We start from the raw sequence: 19,057 nt of genomic DNA, 5'->3' as shown, positions 1-19,057 counted from the left end.
TTCTAACTGCTTTTAAGGTTAAAGTATAGCCAAATACCAGATAGAATGAAAACAGCATTTATTGATTTCAAGATAAAAACAGTGGCTTTATCACCACCCCTCAACGTTTGGCATGCTTGTATCTGAACAAAACAGTTACAAAGGGATATACGAATTCGAGACAACAGGGACCGACAGGGAATACTCTAGTGCTGCAAACTGAAAGAGTAGCATCAGTTTGCAGGAAATCCAAAAGCACAATCATTCCTGACTGAAAAAAACAACTGCTTCAACCTGAAGCCACATTTGTCAACAAGGGAATGTCTGGTGAGCACGATGTCAACCTCAACTTGCCATCAGAATGTGGTAGACGTTGTCCATTGCCGTTCAGTTCAACGACAGGTTTTGCTTTTGCCCATGTGTCGTACGACCATCTATACACTAATACGATTTGCAGAAAAGTTAAACTTCTGACAATACCACCTAACCTGAAACAAAATGGCAAACACAATGTTACATGATCCAGCATTTGCTTAATTTGTTACTTGGCGACCATGGTACAGCAGTAGCCACAAACTCAAGTTACAAATGCCACGAATATTGTACAATTACTGCCTGAAGGTAATGAGCAACATTACTGGTTTACAGTGGCTGAATAAGTCAAATCCCGTTTTTATTAAGGGGAGATGAAGCTTTTGCAACAGTTTGGGAGTTGCACTCCCCGGTTCAATCAGTTTTCTCCCGAAAGTTGAAATCCCAGGAACCCGGATGATGAGGTATGCAGCACAAAGGACTTGTGAGATCCCCGTGCGATTTATGTCTTTAAACCTTTGCTTTGTCTTCTCCGGCAGAGACGCTAACCATTCAGATTGAGAATGCTGTGTATGAAAACTGAAAAATCGCACACGTTTCATTGTTCAGGCCTTCAGAACCATTTCTGTTCATTTCCTCAAAAGATTCAGCTTAAACTCGGGGACCTGAGGGGGGGGAAAAAAAAAAATCAGGTAACTGTCAGAACTTATGCAGCAATATACAGTTGAAGTTATTGCTATTTGTTGAATATTGCAAACTTAATGTGTAAAACCCAAAATACCTCCCCAAATTTCGAAACGTTTGTTACCCATGTCACATATATAACAGTTTAAAACTACTGCATTTGAATGCATGTCACAATTCTAATGGATCAGCATCCTTAAAAGACTCCAAATGTTGAGGCAAAAGAATCGTTTAATTGCGAAGGAAATGCCTGCATTAAATAGCACCTTATAATGTAACTGGAATGTCGCCAACTACTTCGGCAACTAATTATTTATGGAAATACTTTGTTATGAGGACAAAGTTATAAGGCAAAAAAGGAATTACGTGGTTATGTAGCAGATTTAATATGAGCATTCAAGTCATCATGTTGCAAACTTTATAGCTGTTCTTTTCTTATTCCTGTATTCAGTATTCTCCAGATTGAAAATAACCGTTATATGCCGCTGTCAAATTCATTACAAGGTGTTTTAAAGTTTGCAATTCCCATTGATATTTACATTGATATGCAAATTGACCATCTGTTCCCAACCAACTGTGTTTGCCAACCACAGATTGAATAAAAATATCTGTGTGCATGGTGGTATTTCAGAAATAATAACTCACTTCCTAACAAAGAATATTTTACTTTCAAGATGTGATGAATGTAAAATTGAATCGTTTTGGGGTTTTGCGAGTAAGCCTCGAGCTCGTTTGTTCTCCCAGTAGAAAATACTAAATATTTCCCAGGTGTTTAGGCCCTTTTTTGGCCAGCCCCCCCCATAATCTCCTTAAGAATGGCTGCTCACTACCCGATAATGCCAGTTGGAGCCTTACCTAATGTTTGTAGATTAAGCCTCCATATTTCTAAACTGGTTACTGTTGCATCCATTTTACATCAAGAAAATGGGTGTAACAATGTTCAATTTAGATCTCTGTACCCTGTGGTCGAAAAATCCCTGAATCACAAAGTTCTATATTCACCTGATCTTGAAATTAAGTATTTCCATAGGAAGTGACCCGACTTCCCCAATACTGAAGAACTTTGATTGTCCAATACAGGTCGAATGTCCTTTATCCATGAATCTGAAAACTGAACACATTCCACAAATTGTACTGCTTTTGAACTTTGTCGACCTTTAGGATGGAAAGTCTGTGACCCAAGCCGACACAAACTTCACCAAGTGCACCCGACCTTTATTACTTAGTGGTACTTTTCTAGCCATTTTATTTACTATAGCTAGCCTAGGCTTTGACCATTGTAATGTAAATGGGCTCGGGACTATGCGCAATATGCAAAATTGTCTGAAATCTTAAACGCACTCAGCCCCGAGGGTTTCTGATAGAGGATACGCGACCTGTGTTAATGGAGATTCTTCCCTTTCCCAGGCATATAATGAAAATTAGCTTTCAAATCTTCCATCAACATAAATTATGAGTGAACTATTTATTTTAAACATTCTGAAAATATTAAACTGCTGATTTTATGATGCGGGACACACACCTTAAGCAAATGGTCCAATGGAGAATTAAGAACAAAAACAGTGGGAGAGTGATTAATCAAGGTTCCAACACTGAAGTTTACACCATTTATTTTTCAAATCATTCTTTGGTGTGCAGAATTTGGTGACCTAAGAGTCAATTACATTGATAATTTGTGTATAATTGTAAATATTAAAGATGAGTATAAAAGCAGAAACGTAAGTTTAGAAATGACTATTGGCTATATTCATTGATGAACATGAAGCACTTTTATGTAATATTGTTTCTCTGTTTAGAAAGGTATTACACCATTTATTTTAAATGGCTAATGCCTCTGTTTTATAAATTATACAAGTTGATTGATATAAGTTAAACCAAGTAAAGCAATAGGGATATGAAATATTGGAATGAAAAAGCATGTTTAAAAGATGTTATTTTACAACAAAAGACAAAGCAGATAGTGTGAAACAGTGTCACTAGCATCCCCCGATGCTAATGAATTTTACACCTCATTAGATGCACTGAAACATATGACATGACTCTTTGTTGCCTGAATGTTCACCAATTATTCAAGTTCTTAAAGTTAGAACAAGGTAGTTCTTTCTAAAGGACAGTAGAGACGGAGTAGCTTGACTGTTTTTATTCTGGACCTTGATTGAGACCCACTTGGAGCGGGTGCAGTAATGGAAGGATCAGGTGGTAATTGCAAATGGGTGCACTTTCCAGGAAAGAGACAAAGTCTTCACTTTGGTGATGAATCAATGAAAGGCCTCACGATCAATTCCATTCTGCATTGTGACCAAATCTTCTTAGTAACGAAAGAAAGCTAACTGATATCAGTTGGGCCAGAATAAATCTTCTGATATGGACTTTGAAATGCTGAATAAGATTGGATTAGGCAGTCTGAAAAATTAGCAAGATCGCAAACGCTGCTTAGAACTTTCAGCAAAGGGTACGATAGACAAACCCAGTGAGGTGACACTTTTGTTCAGCTGGGGGACCTTCAGGATGTGGTGGTCAGACAGAAAATGGCAGATTTTACTCATCGGTTGAGCTATTTGTGTTGTGTGTCATCGGAGACTGCTATCAGAGAGTTTGTTATCGGCAGGAACTTAGGCCCCAACCCCAACCATACTTCTTCTGAAAACAACAGAAGTTACAATCAAGTCACACCAAAAAGTCTTTGTCTTGAATGGGAAAAGAATTTATTTATATTAATATGGAAAGCAGAAGAAACCCAATGAAATGGCTGTTCAGGCTAGTTTTTACAGTAAAGATCAATAAAAAATAAAAACAGGAAAATGACTTTGTAAAAAGTTCTTTGTGACTCATATAATAACACATACATATTTTATAAAACTATTTTATATAATCAGTAATTGTGAATGTAGCCTAAAGACATAACATCGATACCTAGTTCCTGGCATTGTATTAGCCACCTTGTCTGAACTGTCAGTGCAAAGTGATTGGTGGTGAACCAATCTTGTAAAAGCCTTTGGAAATAAGAAGATTTCTATAAGAATTAAATTGAAATAAGAAAAAAAAAGTTATTGCGCCTAGCCCATATTTGAATACAAAATAGCATTGTTTGTGTTTAACAATAAAACTACAGCAGACACTTTTACATTTGACAAAATGCGCACATCTTGTTTAATGCTTTTAGGAATTAGTTTTCTAATTCACAAACCATGACACAGAACGATGATTACAACTTAACTCCACAGAAATCAAAAGACGAGGGGGAAGAAAATTATATTTTATAAAAATTTGAAAAGGCTTCAAAAAATCGAAGTTACTTACACTAATGATAATATTATAATGTAGAATTGCAATTATAGAGGATATTCTTTAATGATATTCTTAAGAATGAAAAGTACACATGCAAATCTAGCAATGCAGCCAACTCTCAGAACAGGAAGCTTCAGGTATACAAAGCTATTCATCAAGGGATGATTTGTTTTTCTTTTCTATTAAAAAAACCATTTAAGAGTATTTCGAAATACAGAAACAAAATAACAGCCAAACAATTCAAATCTAAAGCTTCCTCAGGTCACCAGTACTATTCTTTCATTCTTTAAAAAAAAAAGCAAGCTATTTTGTTCTAATAAAACATTTGTGTGTACAAGAGATTAAAGTTCCAAAGACATCTAAACATTCTTTGATGGAAAGAAACATGAAGCATGTTGTGTATCATAGCAGCAAACATTCTTTGTGTGTTCATCCAGAGTGTCTCATAGTGAAGACTACCATCAACGCAAGAGTTTTACAAAAAATCTAAATTGTGAATAACCCTTCTTCCACAAACAAAAAGGCTAAACAGGGCTGTGGTCCGGTGAAGCTTGTGTGACAGCTACTATATAATCACCACTTTCTTTTGTTTTCTTAAGGTTGGTATACAGCCTGTCTTCAATGCTAATAGTTAATTTGTCTATAGGGTCTGCCCCTATCATCTGAGGCCCATACGAAAAGTTTGTGGAGCTATTGGTCTCTGCAAAGTCGCTGACTTGACCTAAGGACTGCGGGAAGTCTGTTTGGTCTGGTTGTTCAGTTTGGTCAAGGGCATTTCCTTGCTCAGCCGCCTCTTCCTCAATGATCTGGATTTTGTCTTCGGTGCCAACACGGATGTGTTGGGAGCCTGAGGGTTCTGCCTCTGAGTGTTTGGACGTTGGTGATTTGATGTGTTCCTGGCCACTGTCAGTTGGTTCTTCATCTGTGGCGCTGACAATGCGTGGCAAGGTGCTCTGGTATCGATGGTCAAGTGGATAATTCACACTGTCCCCTCGGCGGAGAGGGGTTCGGTGCCGTTCCAGTGGAGATGGGTACCGGGTTCCTGGGTCACTGTATTGTTTGGTCCTCTGCCATTGCTTCCGTAGATGGATACGAGACCTGTGTTTAGACTTGAGCGGCGAATCATCAAACTGGGGGTCATGCCGGAGGAATTCATTGAATAAGGCATCTGTCTTCTCATCAATACTGTAATCCCGCCTATGTACATAGTCTCTAGTTACAAACATTTGGCCATATGGTAGCCAGCCAATGGGATGTTCTGGTTCACCACCTACTGCCCCTTCTTCCTCCACCTCTTCGCTCAAGGTTTTTGCATCATAACTTTCAAAGACAGTGCCTTTGCGCCCAGAACTTGTGAAGAACCTTCTTTTCTCTGAGGCGGTTGTGTCCTTTGTTCCACTTTCACTTCTTTCTTCCTGTAACCTGCTGGGAGCCTCAATTGATGCGTAGCCACTGTCCATCTGGAGCAGCTTCCTTGTGTTCGTCTCGCTGTCGCTGCCACACTCCGATTCCACACTCTCCTGCTTCATTCGCTTGCTCACACTTTTCTCTTCCAGATCCTCAGCTTCATCGGCTGTGTCCTGGGAAAGGGCACTGGCCATGCCGCCCGCTGAGCAAACGCTCTCCCCGTCGCTCCGCACCGAATCCTTGTCATTGCTGCTCTGGTCTGAGGATATGTAAAGCTCGAGAGAAGCTCGAAGGTTCCAGATATCTTGGTAGATCCTCTGCTGATCTGAGCTCTCTCTCCTCTCAGCACTCTCACTCCCGTTCGGCAGATTCTCTGCCGTATCTAACCTGAAAAAAAACCAAGCTGATCTCAGGAAAATGTGGGACACAGCAGCAACAGCATTTACAAAACTTAACTTCAACACAGCTTGGTTTGTGACAATACTACTGTTCTCTTCCTACCATCAGGAGCCAGATTGGTTTGGTCGACCAGCTGGTTGACTCAAGTTCAGTCCTGAGCCGTCAAAAAAATTTGTTTCCTGCCTCCCAATTCCTAATCAGAGATTTGTAATAAAAACTCTTTCCAAAAGATGAGGCCTCTTTCCATAGCCCCGAAACCGTGATGTCCATCCACAAAAAGAACACGGCAGCTTCACCTTAGTCAAAAAAAAAAATGATAATAAGCCAGGAATGGTGGGCGCTACCTTCTCTGTGACCAAGTGTGTTCCTTCTGTCACTGACAAGAGAGTGAGTCCTGTAGTTGATGCAATGTCAGGTGGAAAGCTCCATTAGCTTGGGATGTTCAGCCGAGAAATGGAAAGAACATCTTACAATGCTTGTCTGACTGAACTAAGATTCAGGGTTTAAACCGTTGCCATTGGGATGGGAAGAAGCACCTTAACTGCTCTGTTACCAGCCAGTGTGTATTTGAAACCATCGCCCTTGTTGCTCACACATTGTTTTTGTAATAATAATCTCTTTCCCTGTCTGACAGACTCTGTTCTGGGCCTGGAATTGGAAATGCAGAGCATTTGCAGTTGAACTGGCAATGACGATAAAATTAACTAAAGTTAGCAAAGAGCATCATGGGAATATGTTTGCTCCATAGCAACAAGTCAGTGGGAAGGGAGGTTGATTGTTTGCATTCTGCCTCCTGCACAGGCTCAGTGGAAACTTCCACAAGCCTCATTAGAAGGGAAAGCGTGGGGAGGCATTTATACTTCCCACTTGAATATACTCATTTGTGATCTTCAGATCAGAAATAATCCTTGCAGCATTATGCTAATGTGGCCCAGTTCCGGCAACAGGCACTCCATGTGTAACTTTAGCTTTGAATGCTCAAACACTTTAGCTTCAGGCTGCAATGGTTAATTTTCAACTTAAACATAATTTCCAGACAAGTTACAAGTCAAGGTTTGGAAACAGTTTCACACAGGCGTTGGGCTGAATTTAATGGCATGGCAACAGGCCTGTACACCAGCTGCAGGGCCTGAGGCCACCTTGTGGCCATTTTTGGGATCCCTGATGGAATTTAAGTTGTAAATTGTTTGTTGTCTGCCATCAGGTTAATGGGGCCTTCAAGAAAAGGATTCTGCCTTTGAGTGCTGCCAACCAATCATAGGCCACCTGCCTTCAGACTCAGCACTACCATCAGTGACCATGTGGAACTGGGAAGGTGTGCAGAATCTCTGTCCCGTGCCATTCCACTCGATTGAACGGGCCCTCCCCCTGCATCTCACCAACCCCCACCCCCGGCCTCCCAAAGGGAGCTTTATAATAATAATCTTTATTGTCACACATAGGCTTACATTAACACTGCAAAGAAGTTACTGTGAAAATCCCCTAGTCGCCACATTCCGGCGCCTGTTCGAGTACATGGGGGGAGAATTCAGAATGTCCAAATGACCTAACAGCACGTCTTTCGGGACTTGTGGGAGGAAACCGGAGCACCCGGAGGAAACCCACGCAGACACGGGGAGAAGGTGCAGACTCCGCACAGGCAGTGACCCAAGCCGGGAATCGAACCTGGGACCCTGGCGCTGTGAAGCCACAGTGCTAACCATTGTGCCGCCCTTTACATTGTCGAAATCGAATGAAGTTTCGGAGCATACAGTAAAGCTGTCATAAAATTCTAGCTAAAATATTTTCTCCATTTGGTTCACGGTTGAGGTGTGGCCAAAACCACTGGAATGTAAAGAGATTCATGGCTCAACAAAATGTTGGCGCTTGGAATAGGAAGGTCAGTGTCAGCTTGGATAAAACAATGGCTTAAGGTCAGAAAGTGGCAAGACTAGGTAAATTTTTCAGGCTGGAGAATAGTAGATAATGCCCCCAAGCATCTCTGCTTTTTTAAAATAAGTATAGATGATTTGTACATTGGAATACAGAGTTCAAGTTCAAAATTCTCCAATCATACCCAACTTGGAAGAGTTGCAGGCAGTGAGGATGAAATTAATTGACTACAAGAATAAACTAGCAGAACGGGCAGACATGTGGCAAATGGAATTTAAAAAGAGAGAAATGTGAGTTGATGCATTTTGGCAGAAGGTATAGAGAAAAACAATATAGTCTTAACAGGGCAGCTTTAAAGAATATACAGAGCTAGGGGGACTTGGTGCAATGATCTTTGAAGGGAACTGGATAAATTGAGTGAGTTGGCAGATGATAGGATATGGTTGTATTAATATTTTTATTCATATAGGTGCTAGTTGAGTGCATATAGCTAAGAAGCAAAATATTAATAGTGTCTTGACTGAGGGAACCCAGTCATTTTCTCATATAATGAATTAACCATTGTATTCCATTGTATTCAGTACTGAGAATGAATTGTTCGCTGTCTAATCAACTAATCAATTCTTAAGCCCCCTGCCAAGCTGTGAAACATGGCAGGTGTGAGAAAGTATATCCAGTACTTTTCCTAAGACTGTGCATGCATAAGCTAAGCTAGTTTTGATAGGCACCAGTCAGTATGAAGTAATGTCCAATGTTTGATTAACAAGTTATCCTCTAATTTTGTCTACAAAATTATGAGGGGCATAGTAAGAGTGGATAGGCAGAAACTTTTTCCCAGGGTAGAGGGGTCAATTACTTGGGGGCATAGGCTAAGGTGCAAGGAGCAATGTTTAGAGGGGATGTATGAGGCAAGTTTTTTTACACAGACGGTAGTGGGTGCCTGGAACTCGCTGCCAGAGTGACAATTAAGGGGCACCTTGAGAAATACATGAATAGGATGGGAATAGAGGGACACGGACCCCGGAAATGTAGAAGATTTTAGTTTAGACGGGCAGCATGGACGGCACTGGCTTGGAAGGCTGAAGGGCCTGTTCCTGTGCTGTACTTTTCTTTGTTCTAAGTAACAGACATTTATTTGAACAAACCAGGAGGTCTCAGCTGAGAATCAGAAGCCAATGAGAGTAAATAAGGGGTTAAACCACAGATAAGAATTCCCTTAAAAATAGATCCTCGTGGGCGAGGTCCTTTGTTCCTGAATTTTTCAATCAGCTACCTGAGTGATTATTTTGTGCTTATGCTTTTTGCCTTGTGCTTATCTTTTTTATGTGTTGTTTGCTATTTTGTTTCTAAGTTTTTATTCAGTTTTTATTCAAGTGTATGTCTGTGAGTAATTAACAATAAAGTTGTATTTCTGTCACCTCCCACCAACTGGGCGACCGATTCTTATTTCTGGGTAAAATAAGAGTCCCAACACCACGTTTCAGTGGACATAAAACTAACTCCTTTTGGTCCTGTTTGGCGGGTGCTGATTGGCGGTTGCATCTCCCCGCTACACAACGGCACTTTGCTGGGTTTTTTGGCCTCGTGGAATTTCTCCCAGCTGAGGCTGTGCTTCGAGAGAATTTCTCCTGCCGAGCTGATCTCCCCAGCAGGAATGGCTCTCATAGATTGGAGCACCATTTTGAGTGCAGCCCCCCGTCTCCCCCTCCCTTCCTGCCCCCCTCCTGCTTTCTGCCCCCACCTCACCTCCCAACTTAGCCAAGGCGGCTGGGAGGGAACCTCCCACTCACCCCCTCCCCCTCACCCCCCTCGCTCTCCCAGTTCGCAGGTCCTCTCCCTGCCCTGCATTATCATAACCAGATCAGTTATTGAATTATTTCATGGAGTATGGCCATCACTGGCCTGTCTGGCATTTACTGCTCACCCCTAATGGCCCTTGGCATGATAGGCTCCCTTTAACAGTCAACCACATTGCTGTGGGTCTGGAGTCACATGTAGGCCAGACCAGGTAAGGTGGCAGATTTCCTTCCCCAAATGAAATTTGTGAATCAGGAAGCTTGGAGAGTCTCCTACGGTGGCTGGGGGCTGATTCTAATTGGTTGATCAGCATGAAACAGCACAATAATTTTACAATTGGATTTTACAACAATTAGCAATGATTTCATGGTCATCATCAGACTTTTTAAGTCAAGGTTTTTTATTCCTGACTTCAAATTTCAACGTTAAATGTGGCATAAACCTGGATCTCTGGATTACGGGTCCAGTAACCTAGCCTCCTCAGTTATGGGGAAGTGAATGGTCTATTAAAACCTCCCCCAACAATTTAGAACGAGAGTCATGGAAGCACAGAATTGCTACAGAGTAGAAGGAGACCATTCGGCGCATCGAGTCTGCACTGACCCTCTGAAAGAGCACCCTACCTAGGCCCACTCCCCCGCCCGATCACCGTTACCCGATCTAACCTGCCTACCGTTTGACACTAAGGGGCAATTTAGCATGGTCAATCCACCAAACTAAATTGTAAGGGAAATTTGCCAACAAAAGCTTCAGCATTAACTGGGGCAGACAGGAATGTGTAAGTGGAGAAGCTGATTCTAAGAAGGTGAAAGCAGAGCTGGTTTAATTCATACAAGCTTTTACTTTTGGAGGAACTCAAAAATCCAAACAGAAATGGAACATTCGGCCCAACTAACCAATGTTGGCTTTTATGCTACAAATCTGTGTCCTCCCACTATATTCGTGAGCGTGTACTAAAATGTAAATCACAAAGCAATGAAAGCTTGGAGAGTCTCCTATGGTGGCTGAGGGCTGATTCTAATTGGATGATTAGCACAAAACAGCACAATAATGGTGAGTAGGATAAAATTAGTAGCAATCATCAATAACTAAGAACAAAGAACAAAGAAAATTGCAGCACAGGAACAGGTCCTTCGGCCCTCCAAGCCAGTACTGGCCAAGCTGCTCATCCGAACCAAAATCCCCTACCCTTCTGGGGTCCGTATCCCTCTATTCCCATCATGTTCATGTATTTGTCAAGACGCCCATTAAAAGTCACCATCGGAGGGCAGCACGGTGGCACAGTGGTTGGCACTGCAGTCTCACGGCGGCGAGGTCCCAGGATCGATCCAGGCTCTGGGTCACTGTTCATGTGCAGTTTGCACATTCCCCCCGTGTTTGCGTGGGTTTTGCCCCCACAACACAGATGTGCAGGGTAGGTGGATTGGCCACGCTAAATTGCCCCTTAATTGGAAAAAATAAATCAGGTACTCTAAATTTATTTTTCTTTGAAAATCACCATAGTTTCTGCTTCCACCACCTCCTCCGGCAGCGAGTTCCAGGCTCCCACCACCCTCTGTGTGAAAAACTTGCCTCGTACAACAGATGTCAGAGGCAGTTTCTTTACTCAGAGAGTAGTAGGGGTGTGGAACGCCCTGCCTGCAATAGTAGTAGACTCGCCAACTTTAAGGGCATTTAAGTGGTCACTGGATAGACATATGGATGAAAATGGAATAGTGTAGGTCAGATAGGGTTCAGATGGTTTCACAGGTCGGCGCAACATCGAGGGCCGAAGGGCCCGTACTGCGCTGTAGTGTTCTATGTTCTATGTTCTATGTACATCTACTCTAAACCTTGCCCCTCGCACCTTAAACCTATGTCCCCTAGTAATTGACTCTCCACCCTGGGAAACAGCTTCTGACTATCCACTCTGTCTCTGCCCTCATAATTTTGTAGACCTCTATCAAGTCGCCCCTCAATCTCCGTCGTTCCAGTGAGAACAAACCGAGTTTCTCCAACATCTCCTCATAGCTAATGCCCTCCATACCAGGCAACATCCTGGTAAATCTTTTCTGTACCCTCTCCAAAGCCTCCACATCCTTCTGGTAGTGTGGTGACCAGAATTGAACACTATACTCCAAGTGTGGCCAAACTAAGGTTCCATAAAGCTGCAGCATGACCTGCCAATTTTTATACTCAATGCCCCGGCTGATGAAGACAAGCATGCCGTATACCTTCTTGACTACCTTCTCCACCTGTGTGGCCACTTTCAGTGACCTGTGAACCTACATACCCAGATCTCTCTGCCAATCAATACTCTTAAGGGTTCTGTAATTTACTGCATATTACTGTACGAGACCTTCAAAAATCCATTACCTCACATTTGTCCAGATCAAATTCCATCTGCCATCTCTCCGCCCAAGTCTCCAGCTGAGACTGTGCGGAGTCTGCACGTTCTCTCCATGTCTGCGTGGGTTTCCACTGGGTGCACTGGTTTCCTCCCACAGTCCAAAGATGTGCAGATTAGGTGGATTGGCCATGATAAATTGCCCTTAGGTTAGATGGGGTTACTGGTTTACGGGGATAGGTTGGAGGTGTGGGCTAAAGTGCGGTGCTGATTCGCTGGGCCGAATGGCCTTCTTCTACACTGTAGATTCTATGATCTATCCTCTGACGGTCCTCATCGATATCTGCAATTCCACCAACCTTTGTGTCGTCCGCAAACTTACTAATTAAACCAGTTACATTTTCCTCCAAATCATTTATATATGCTACAAACAGCAAAGGTCCCAGCACTGATCCCTGCGGAACACCACTAGTCACAGCCCTCCAATCAGAAAAGTACCCTTCTACTGCGACCCTCTGTCCTCTATGACCGAGCCAGTTCTGTATCTATCTTGTCAGCTCACCTCTGAGCCCGTGCAACTTCATCTTCTGTACCAGTCTGCCTTGAGGGACCTTGTCAAAGGCTTTACTGAAGTCCATGTCGACAACATCCACCGTCCTACCTTCGTCAATCCTCTTTGTCACTTCCTCGAAAAACTCGATCAAGTTAGTGAGACACGACCTCCCCTTCACAAAACCATGTTGCCTCTCGCTAATACATCCATTTATTTCCAAGTGGGAGTAAATTCAGTCTCAAAGAATCCTCTCAAATAATTTCCCTACCACTGACGTAAGGCTCACCGGCCTGTAATTACCTGGATAATCCTTGCTAGCCTTCTTAAACAAAGGAACAACATTGGCTATTCTCCAGTCCTCTGGGACCTCCCTTGTAGCCAGTGAGGACACAAAGATTTATCTCAATGCCCCAGCAATTTCCTCCCTTGCCTCTCATAGTATTCTGGGGTAGATCCCATCAGGCCCTAGGGACATGTCTACCTTAATGCTTTTCAAGACCCCCAATACCTCTTCCTTTTTAATCTCAACATGACCCAAACTATCTACACACCCTTCCCCAGACTCATCATCCACCAAGTTCTTGTCTCTGGTGAATACTGTCGCAAAATACTCATTTAATACATTACCTCCCATTACCTCCGGCTCCATGCATAGATTCCCTCCCCTATCCTTGAGTGGGCGAACTCTCTCTCTGGCTACCCTCTTGCTCTTTATGTATGTATAAAAAGCCTTGGGATTTTCCTTAATCCTGCTGGCCAATCACTTTTTGTGACCCCTTTTAGCCCTCTGGACTCCTTGCTTACGTTTCTCTCTACTTTCCTTGTATTCCACACTTGCTTCGTGTGTTCCCACCCTCCTGGTCTTGACAAATGCTTCCTTTTTCTTTTTGACTCGACTCACAATATCTCTCGTCATCCAAGGTTCCCGAAACTTGCCATACTTATCCTTCATCCGTACAAGAATGTGGCCGGTTCTGAATTCCTTTCAACTTACATTTGAAAGCTTTCAACATGCCAGATGTTGAAACATCTCAAAACATCTGCCCCCAATCTACATTTTTCAGTTCCCGTCTAATATTGTTGTAATTAGCCTTACCCCAGTTTAGCACCTTCACCTGAGGACTACACTTATCTTTAGCCATCAGTCCCTTAAAACTTACTGAATTGTGGTCACTGTTCCTGAACTGCTCCCCTACTGAAACATCGACCACCTGGCTGGGCTCATTCTCCAATACCAGGTCCAGTATGGCCCCTAGCCTAGTTGGACTATCTACACACTGTTTCAAGAAGCCCTCCTGGATGCTTCTTACAAACTCTGCCCCATCCACGCCCCTAGCACTAAGTGAGTCCCAGTCAATATAGGGGAAGTTAAAATCAGCCTTTGCGCTTTGCGCACGTGAAGTGGGAGACAGCCTTAGTGAGGCAGCCAGAGTGGGACTGAAAGTTGGTCATTTGGAGCGGTGTGGTAATTCGGTGCAGAGTGGGAGGAGGTGCTTTTTACCTTTTTGTTTTGTTTTCTTTCTTCTTGCTTTGTAACTGTTAATCTACAGGGAGAGATCCAGAGAGCACCCTGGGAAGGTAAGTGATATAAAGACCTACCATGGGTATCTGCAGCGATAAGTGAAGGTAAGAGTTCAATACATTTTTAAAAATAATTTGATTGGTGATAGAAATGTCGGTCAATGGGGTTAAATGCTGCACTTGTGAAATGTGGGAGATCCGTGATGGTTCCAGCATCTCTGACGACTACATCTGCAGGAAGTGCACCCAATTGCAGCTCCTCACAGACCGCATGGATAGGTTGGAGCAGCAGGTGGATGCACTTAGGAGAATGAAGGTGGCGGAAAGCAACATAGACAGGAGTTTTAGTGATGTTGTGGCACCCAAGGTGCAGGCAGATAGTGGGTGACCGCTAGAAGGGGCAGGCAGTCAGTGCAGGAATCTCCTGTGGTCACCCCCTCTCGAACAAGTATACTGTTTTGGATACTGTTGGGGGGGGATGGCCTATCAGGGGGATAAACAGCAGCAGCAGCCAGAGCAGTGGCACCACAGCTGGCTCTATTGTTAAGAGGGAGGGACAAAGAGCACAAATGCAAAAGTCATAGGGGACTCTATGGTAAGGAGCACAAATAGGCGCGTCTGTGGATGTGAACAAGACTCCAGTATGGTATGTTGCCTCCCTGATGCCAGGGTCCAGGATGTCTCTGAACAGGCAGAAAGCATTCTGAGAGGAGAAGGTGAACAGCCAGAGGTTGTGATACATATTGGTACTAACAACATAGGTAGAAAGAGTGACGAGGTCCTGCAGCAGCAGTTTAGGGAGTTAGAAAGTTAAAAGACAGGACCTCTAGGGTTGTAATCTCAGGATTACTCCCAGTGATATGTTCCAGTGAGGCTAGAAATAGGAGGATAGTGCAGCTAAACTGGTGGTGTAAGAGGTAGGGTTTCAGATTTCTGGACCATCTCTTCCGGGGCAGGTGGGACCTGTACAAGAAGGATGGGTTGCATCTAAACTGGAGGGGTTTAAATATTCTGGCCAGGAGGTTTGCTAGTGTCACTCAGGAGGATTTAAACTAGTTTGGCAGGGGGGTGGGAACCAAAATAAAGGTGAATTAACTGTAAGGGAAGGAGAGAGTAGGGAGCAGGACTCCGAGGAAGAGCAGGCCGGAGGTGGTTGCTGATCAAAGAGGGTTTGGTGGACTGAAGTGCGTTTGTTTCAATGTGAGGAGTGTAACAGGTAAGGCAGATGAATTTAGAGCTCGGATTAGGACTTGGAACTATGATGTTGTTGCCATTACAGAGACTTGGTTAAGGGAGGGTCAGGATTGGCAGCTAAATGTTCCAGGATACAGATGTTTCAGGCGGGATAGACGGGGATGTAAAAGAGGTGGGGGAGTTGGACGACTGGCTAAAGAGAATATCACAGCTGTACTGCGGGAGGACACCTCAGAGGGCTCATGCAGCGAGGCAATATGGGTAGAGCTCAGGAATAGGAAGGGTGCAGTCACAATGTTGGGGGTTTACTACAGGCCTCCCAACAGCCAGCGGGAGACAGAGGAACAGATATGTAGGCAGATTTTGGCAAGGTGTAAAACTAACAGAGTTCTTGTAATATGCTACTATCATTTCTGATTTGAGTTTATGCACTTAAATGCCTGGGCAACGTGGCTGGTAATCAGCAATAACAGTGGACAGTGGCAAAGAAGCATGAATAAGTTACAGTGGAAGAAAATGAGTGTGTGGAACTCAAATCACATTGCATTAGAGTGAGACAGGAGAATTTGGAGGGACAATTCTCACTATGGCACCAGTGCAACCTGCCGACATTATTTTTGGCTGACAAGTTTTCTCCACCATCTCCCCGCTGGAGATTTTTACCATGAGGAAGTGGGGAGGACTGTAGTGTTATTGTTGTCGCACCGATCAGTGGTATCATAGATTCTGCTAACAAGAAGTTTATTCACAGCATAACCAACGGCATAAATTTCCTTAGCCTTCTAAGGCCATGGTTTAGGATGCTAACGATCCAGCCAAGATTTGGTGAATGTCTCTCCCAACTCACTGAATTCAATCCACAACATCTGGTCAGAAAGCAGCCACTTCCAGTGGCTGACATACTACTAGATCTGTATATAACTTTAAAATATTTTATATTATATGTACACACATTCAATTTATACGCACATATTCAAGTAACTATTTTCATTATTATGCAGAAAGCACCTATTAAAAGTACATGAAGAGCAGAATCCTTTGCAAATCGTTGAGTTATTAATTAAAGGAAAAGTTACAGTGTGAAGTATTTTCAACTGTATATTTTTCTTTTGAGTTGCGTTTGAAGGATGAATATGGATTTGCAGGTCTAATTTATGCTTCAAAATTTCAGTCCCTCTTTTAGATTTTAGTTATAACTCTCACTCGGTTTCAGCAAATGGTTAAAAAAGAACGTAAACAAAACCATGGAATTTTTTTGGCAGTCTCCGGCTTTCACAATGAGAAACACGTCCCGAACTAGAGTTTTCCATTCACAAAGTGTGACAGGAGTTGAATTTGCATTGCAGTGCAGTGTGCTTATTTTTGCTGTTTTTTTTCAGGACTTAGTAAATTTAAATCTTGGCCACACAAACAGGGTGACATTTTTATTTATTTCTCTGGAACGACTCTTGGGCATGATGCAATGGAGGACAGTCTGCTTCATCAGGAGAGGATGAGAGTATTAAACCATATGATGCTGTTCAGGTGGAGACACATTTTTGAATTTTGTAGTCTCTAGGCGCTGTAACCAGACATGTCTCAAAGCCAGTCAGAAGTTCATTTCTCTTCAGCATATCGTGAGGTCAATTAGAGGATTTTTGTTTTCAGATTGGACTTTTCCACAAGGTTATAAAACATGGCAGAAACTGCCAGTCCTCTGTATCCCTGGGATTGTTGTATAATTGTAACACAAGTTCGCATCTGAAATTTGATAGACTCCAAACACACTAATATCCACATAGAACATCCCAGTTCAGCTCGAGATTCCTAACGAGTACTCCCTTTGTGACACAGCTGTATAAAAGTGACAACGAGATAGATTTGATGGATTTGCAGAGTTCAAGCAGAGCTTTGTTCAAGGGGGTGACTTTGTTGCTGAGGTCTGTTTACTCAACATAACTTTTCACCAACTAGATCAATGTGGGTCACGTTGACCTTATAGCCAATTAACTGACATGTGTGCCTGTTGTCGGTCGCTCTGCCCTGGGGAATGCTAATCCATACATTCTACCTGAAAATAAATAAATCTCGAAACAAGCCGACAGATTTTCATCCTGGGATGTGGTGTAAATTGGGAAAAATCACATGTCTGCCACTTACATACCCCACAAAACATTCAGTTGCATTGAAGCCATGTAGGATATTGGGGGGGGGGAGTTTTACCCCAGTGTATACTGGGGCGGTTCTAATAATTGATTGACATATTCGCTAAATGAGTAGTATCCCACCTGCCACTTCCCTGCGGGAGGAATTAAGGGTCACTGTGAGGAGATTTTAGCAATGTTCACTTGATGCTTCACTGGGTCCAAAATAGAAAATGTGCCACCTTTCCAGCTGCTTGTCATCACTCAGTCCTTTTAATAAGACATTCGGAAAAATGAAGCCAGTTCATTGATCGTGACACAGCTCCTTCTGAATCCCATTCACCTTAAGGTACACCGTATACCCATGTTAATGCAGTGAGTTTGTGAGCACAGCCTTAGCGAGTGTTATTGAGGTTCTGTTCCCCCTAAGCGTCAGAGGACTTGGCCAACATGTGCCATTCACAATTTTTTTTTCTATAAATTTAGTGTACCCAATTCATTTTTTTTCCAGTTAAGGGGCAATTTAGCGTGGCCAATCCACGTGCCCTGCACACCTTTGGGTTGTGGGGGCGAAACCCACGCAGACACGGGGAGAATGGGCAAACTGCACACGGACAGTGACTCAGAGCCGGGATCGAAGCTGGGACCTCGTGAGGCAGCAGTGCTAACCACTGCGCCACCGTGCTGCCCTGCCGTTCACAATATTTGATCATAAATTGGGGGGCCTTGGTAGGATTTAGGGGGAGGCTGATAACTGCTCCTTGGTTTGGACATAGTCAGTCAAGTTGAAGGGACAATGGAAATATGGAAACATTGAAACAAAAATAAAAGGAGCAGGAGGAGGCCATTCAGCCCTTCGTGCCTGCTCTGCCATTCATTATGATCATGGCTGATTATTCAACACAATGGCTTGATCCCGCCTTCCCTCCATATCCTTTGATCCCTTTCGCTCTAAGTGCAATATCTAACTGCTTCTTGAAAAAATGCAATGTTCTGGCCTCAACTACGTCCTGTGGTAGTGAATTCCACAGGCTCACCACTCTCCTGGTGAAGAAATTTCTCATCTCTGTCTTAAATGATTTATCCCGTGTCCTCAGATTGTGGCCCCTGGTTCTGGACACACCCACCATTGGGAATATCCTTCCTGCATCTAACCTGTCCAGTCCCGTTAGAATTTTGTAGGTTTCTATGAGATTCCCCCCTCATTCTTCTGAACTACAGCAAGTACAATCCTAACCCATTCAATCACTCCTCGTACGTCAGACCCGTCATCCCAGGAATCAGTCATCAGAACAATGAGATGAAACTGAGGGGTAGTTTCGATGTGCAGGGCTTAAAGAGCGAACGTTTGCCGGCTTGTTGAGCACCTGATGAACCATCAATCGAACGCGAGACGAGTTGCTGTACAAAAGTTAGGCTTTAATAAGCTAGAAGTTAGCCCTGCGGTCGACTACAGTAAATGGACGACCATCGGGCGTTCTGGGTATTCATATCTCGCTCTGGAGGCGGGGTTAACTCAGCCTCTCGTCCAGTCGGGGAGCCGTCACATGACTGGTCTCAACCAATCGGTTGAGAGGCACATGACTGACCAGGGCCAATGGT

At 43.3% G+C, this 19,057-nt stretch overlaps 1 protein-coding gene across 4 annotated transcripts in view; it reads right to left on the bottom strand.

Annotated features, from left to right (window-relative positions):
- Nucleotides 1-3,663: 3,663 nt before the first annotated feature.
- The window catches only part of cbarpb (CACN subunit beta associated regulatory protein b), a 240,877-nt gene continuing 225,483 nt past the window's right edge, over nucleotides 3,664-19,057 (bottom strand). For all 4 annotated transcript variants that reach the window (XM_038777460.1, XM_038777462.1, XM_038777458.1 and 1 more), the window contains one exon: nucleotides 3,664-6,057. In XM_038777460.1, the coding sequence (XP_038633388.1) occupies nucleotides 4,788-6,057 (1,270 nt within the window). In that variant the 3' untranslated portion in view covers nucleotides 3,664-4,787. The remainder of the gene's footprint in view (nucleotides 6,058-19,057) is intronic.

Source organism: Scyliorhinus canicula, chromosome 18, assembly GCF_902713615.1.
Source record: "Scyliorhinus canicula chromosome 18, sScyCan1.1, whole genome shotgun sequence".
Lineage (NCBI taxonomy): Eukaryota > Metazoa > Chordata > Chondrichthyes > Carcharhiniformes > Scyliorhinidae > Scyliorhinus > Scyliorhinus canicula.
Note: the sequence above shows the minus strand (reverse complement) of the source record. Positions and strands in the feature narration are given on the sequence as shown.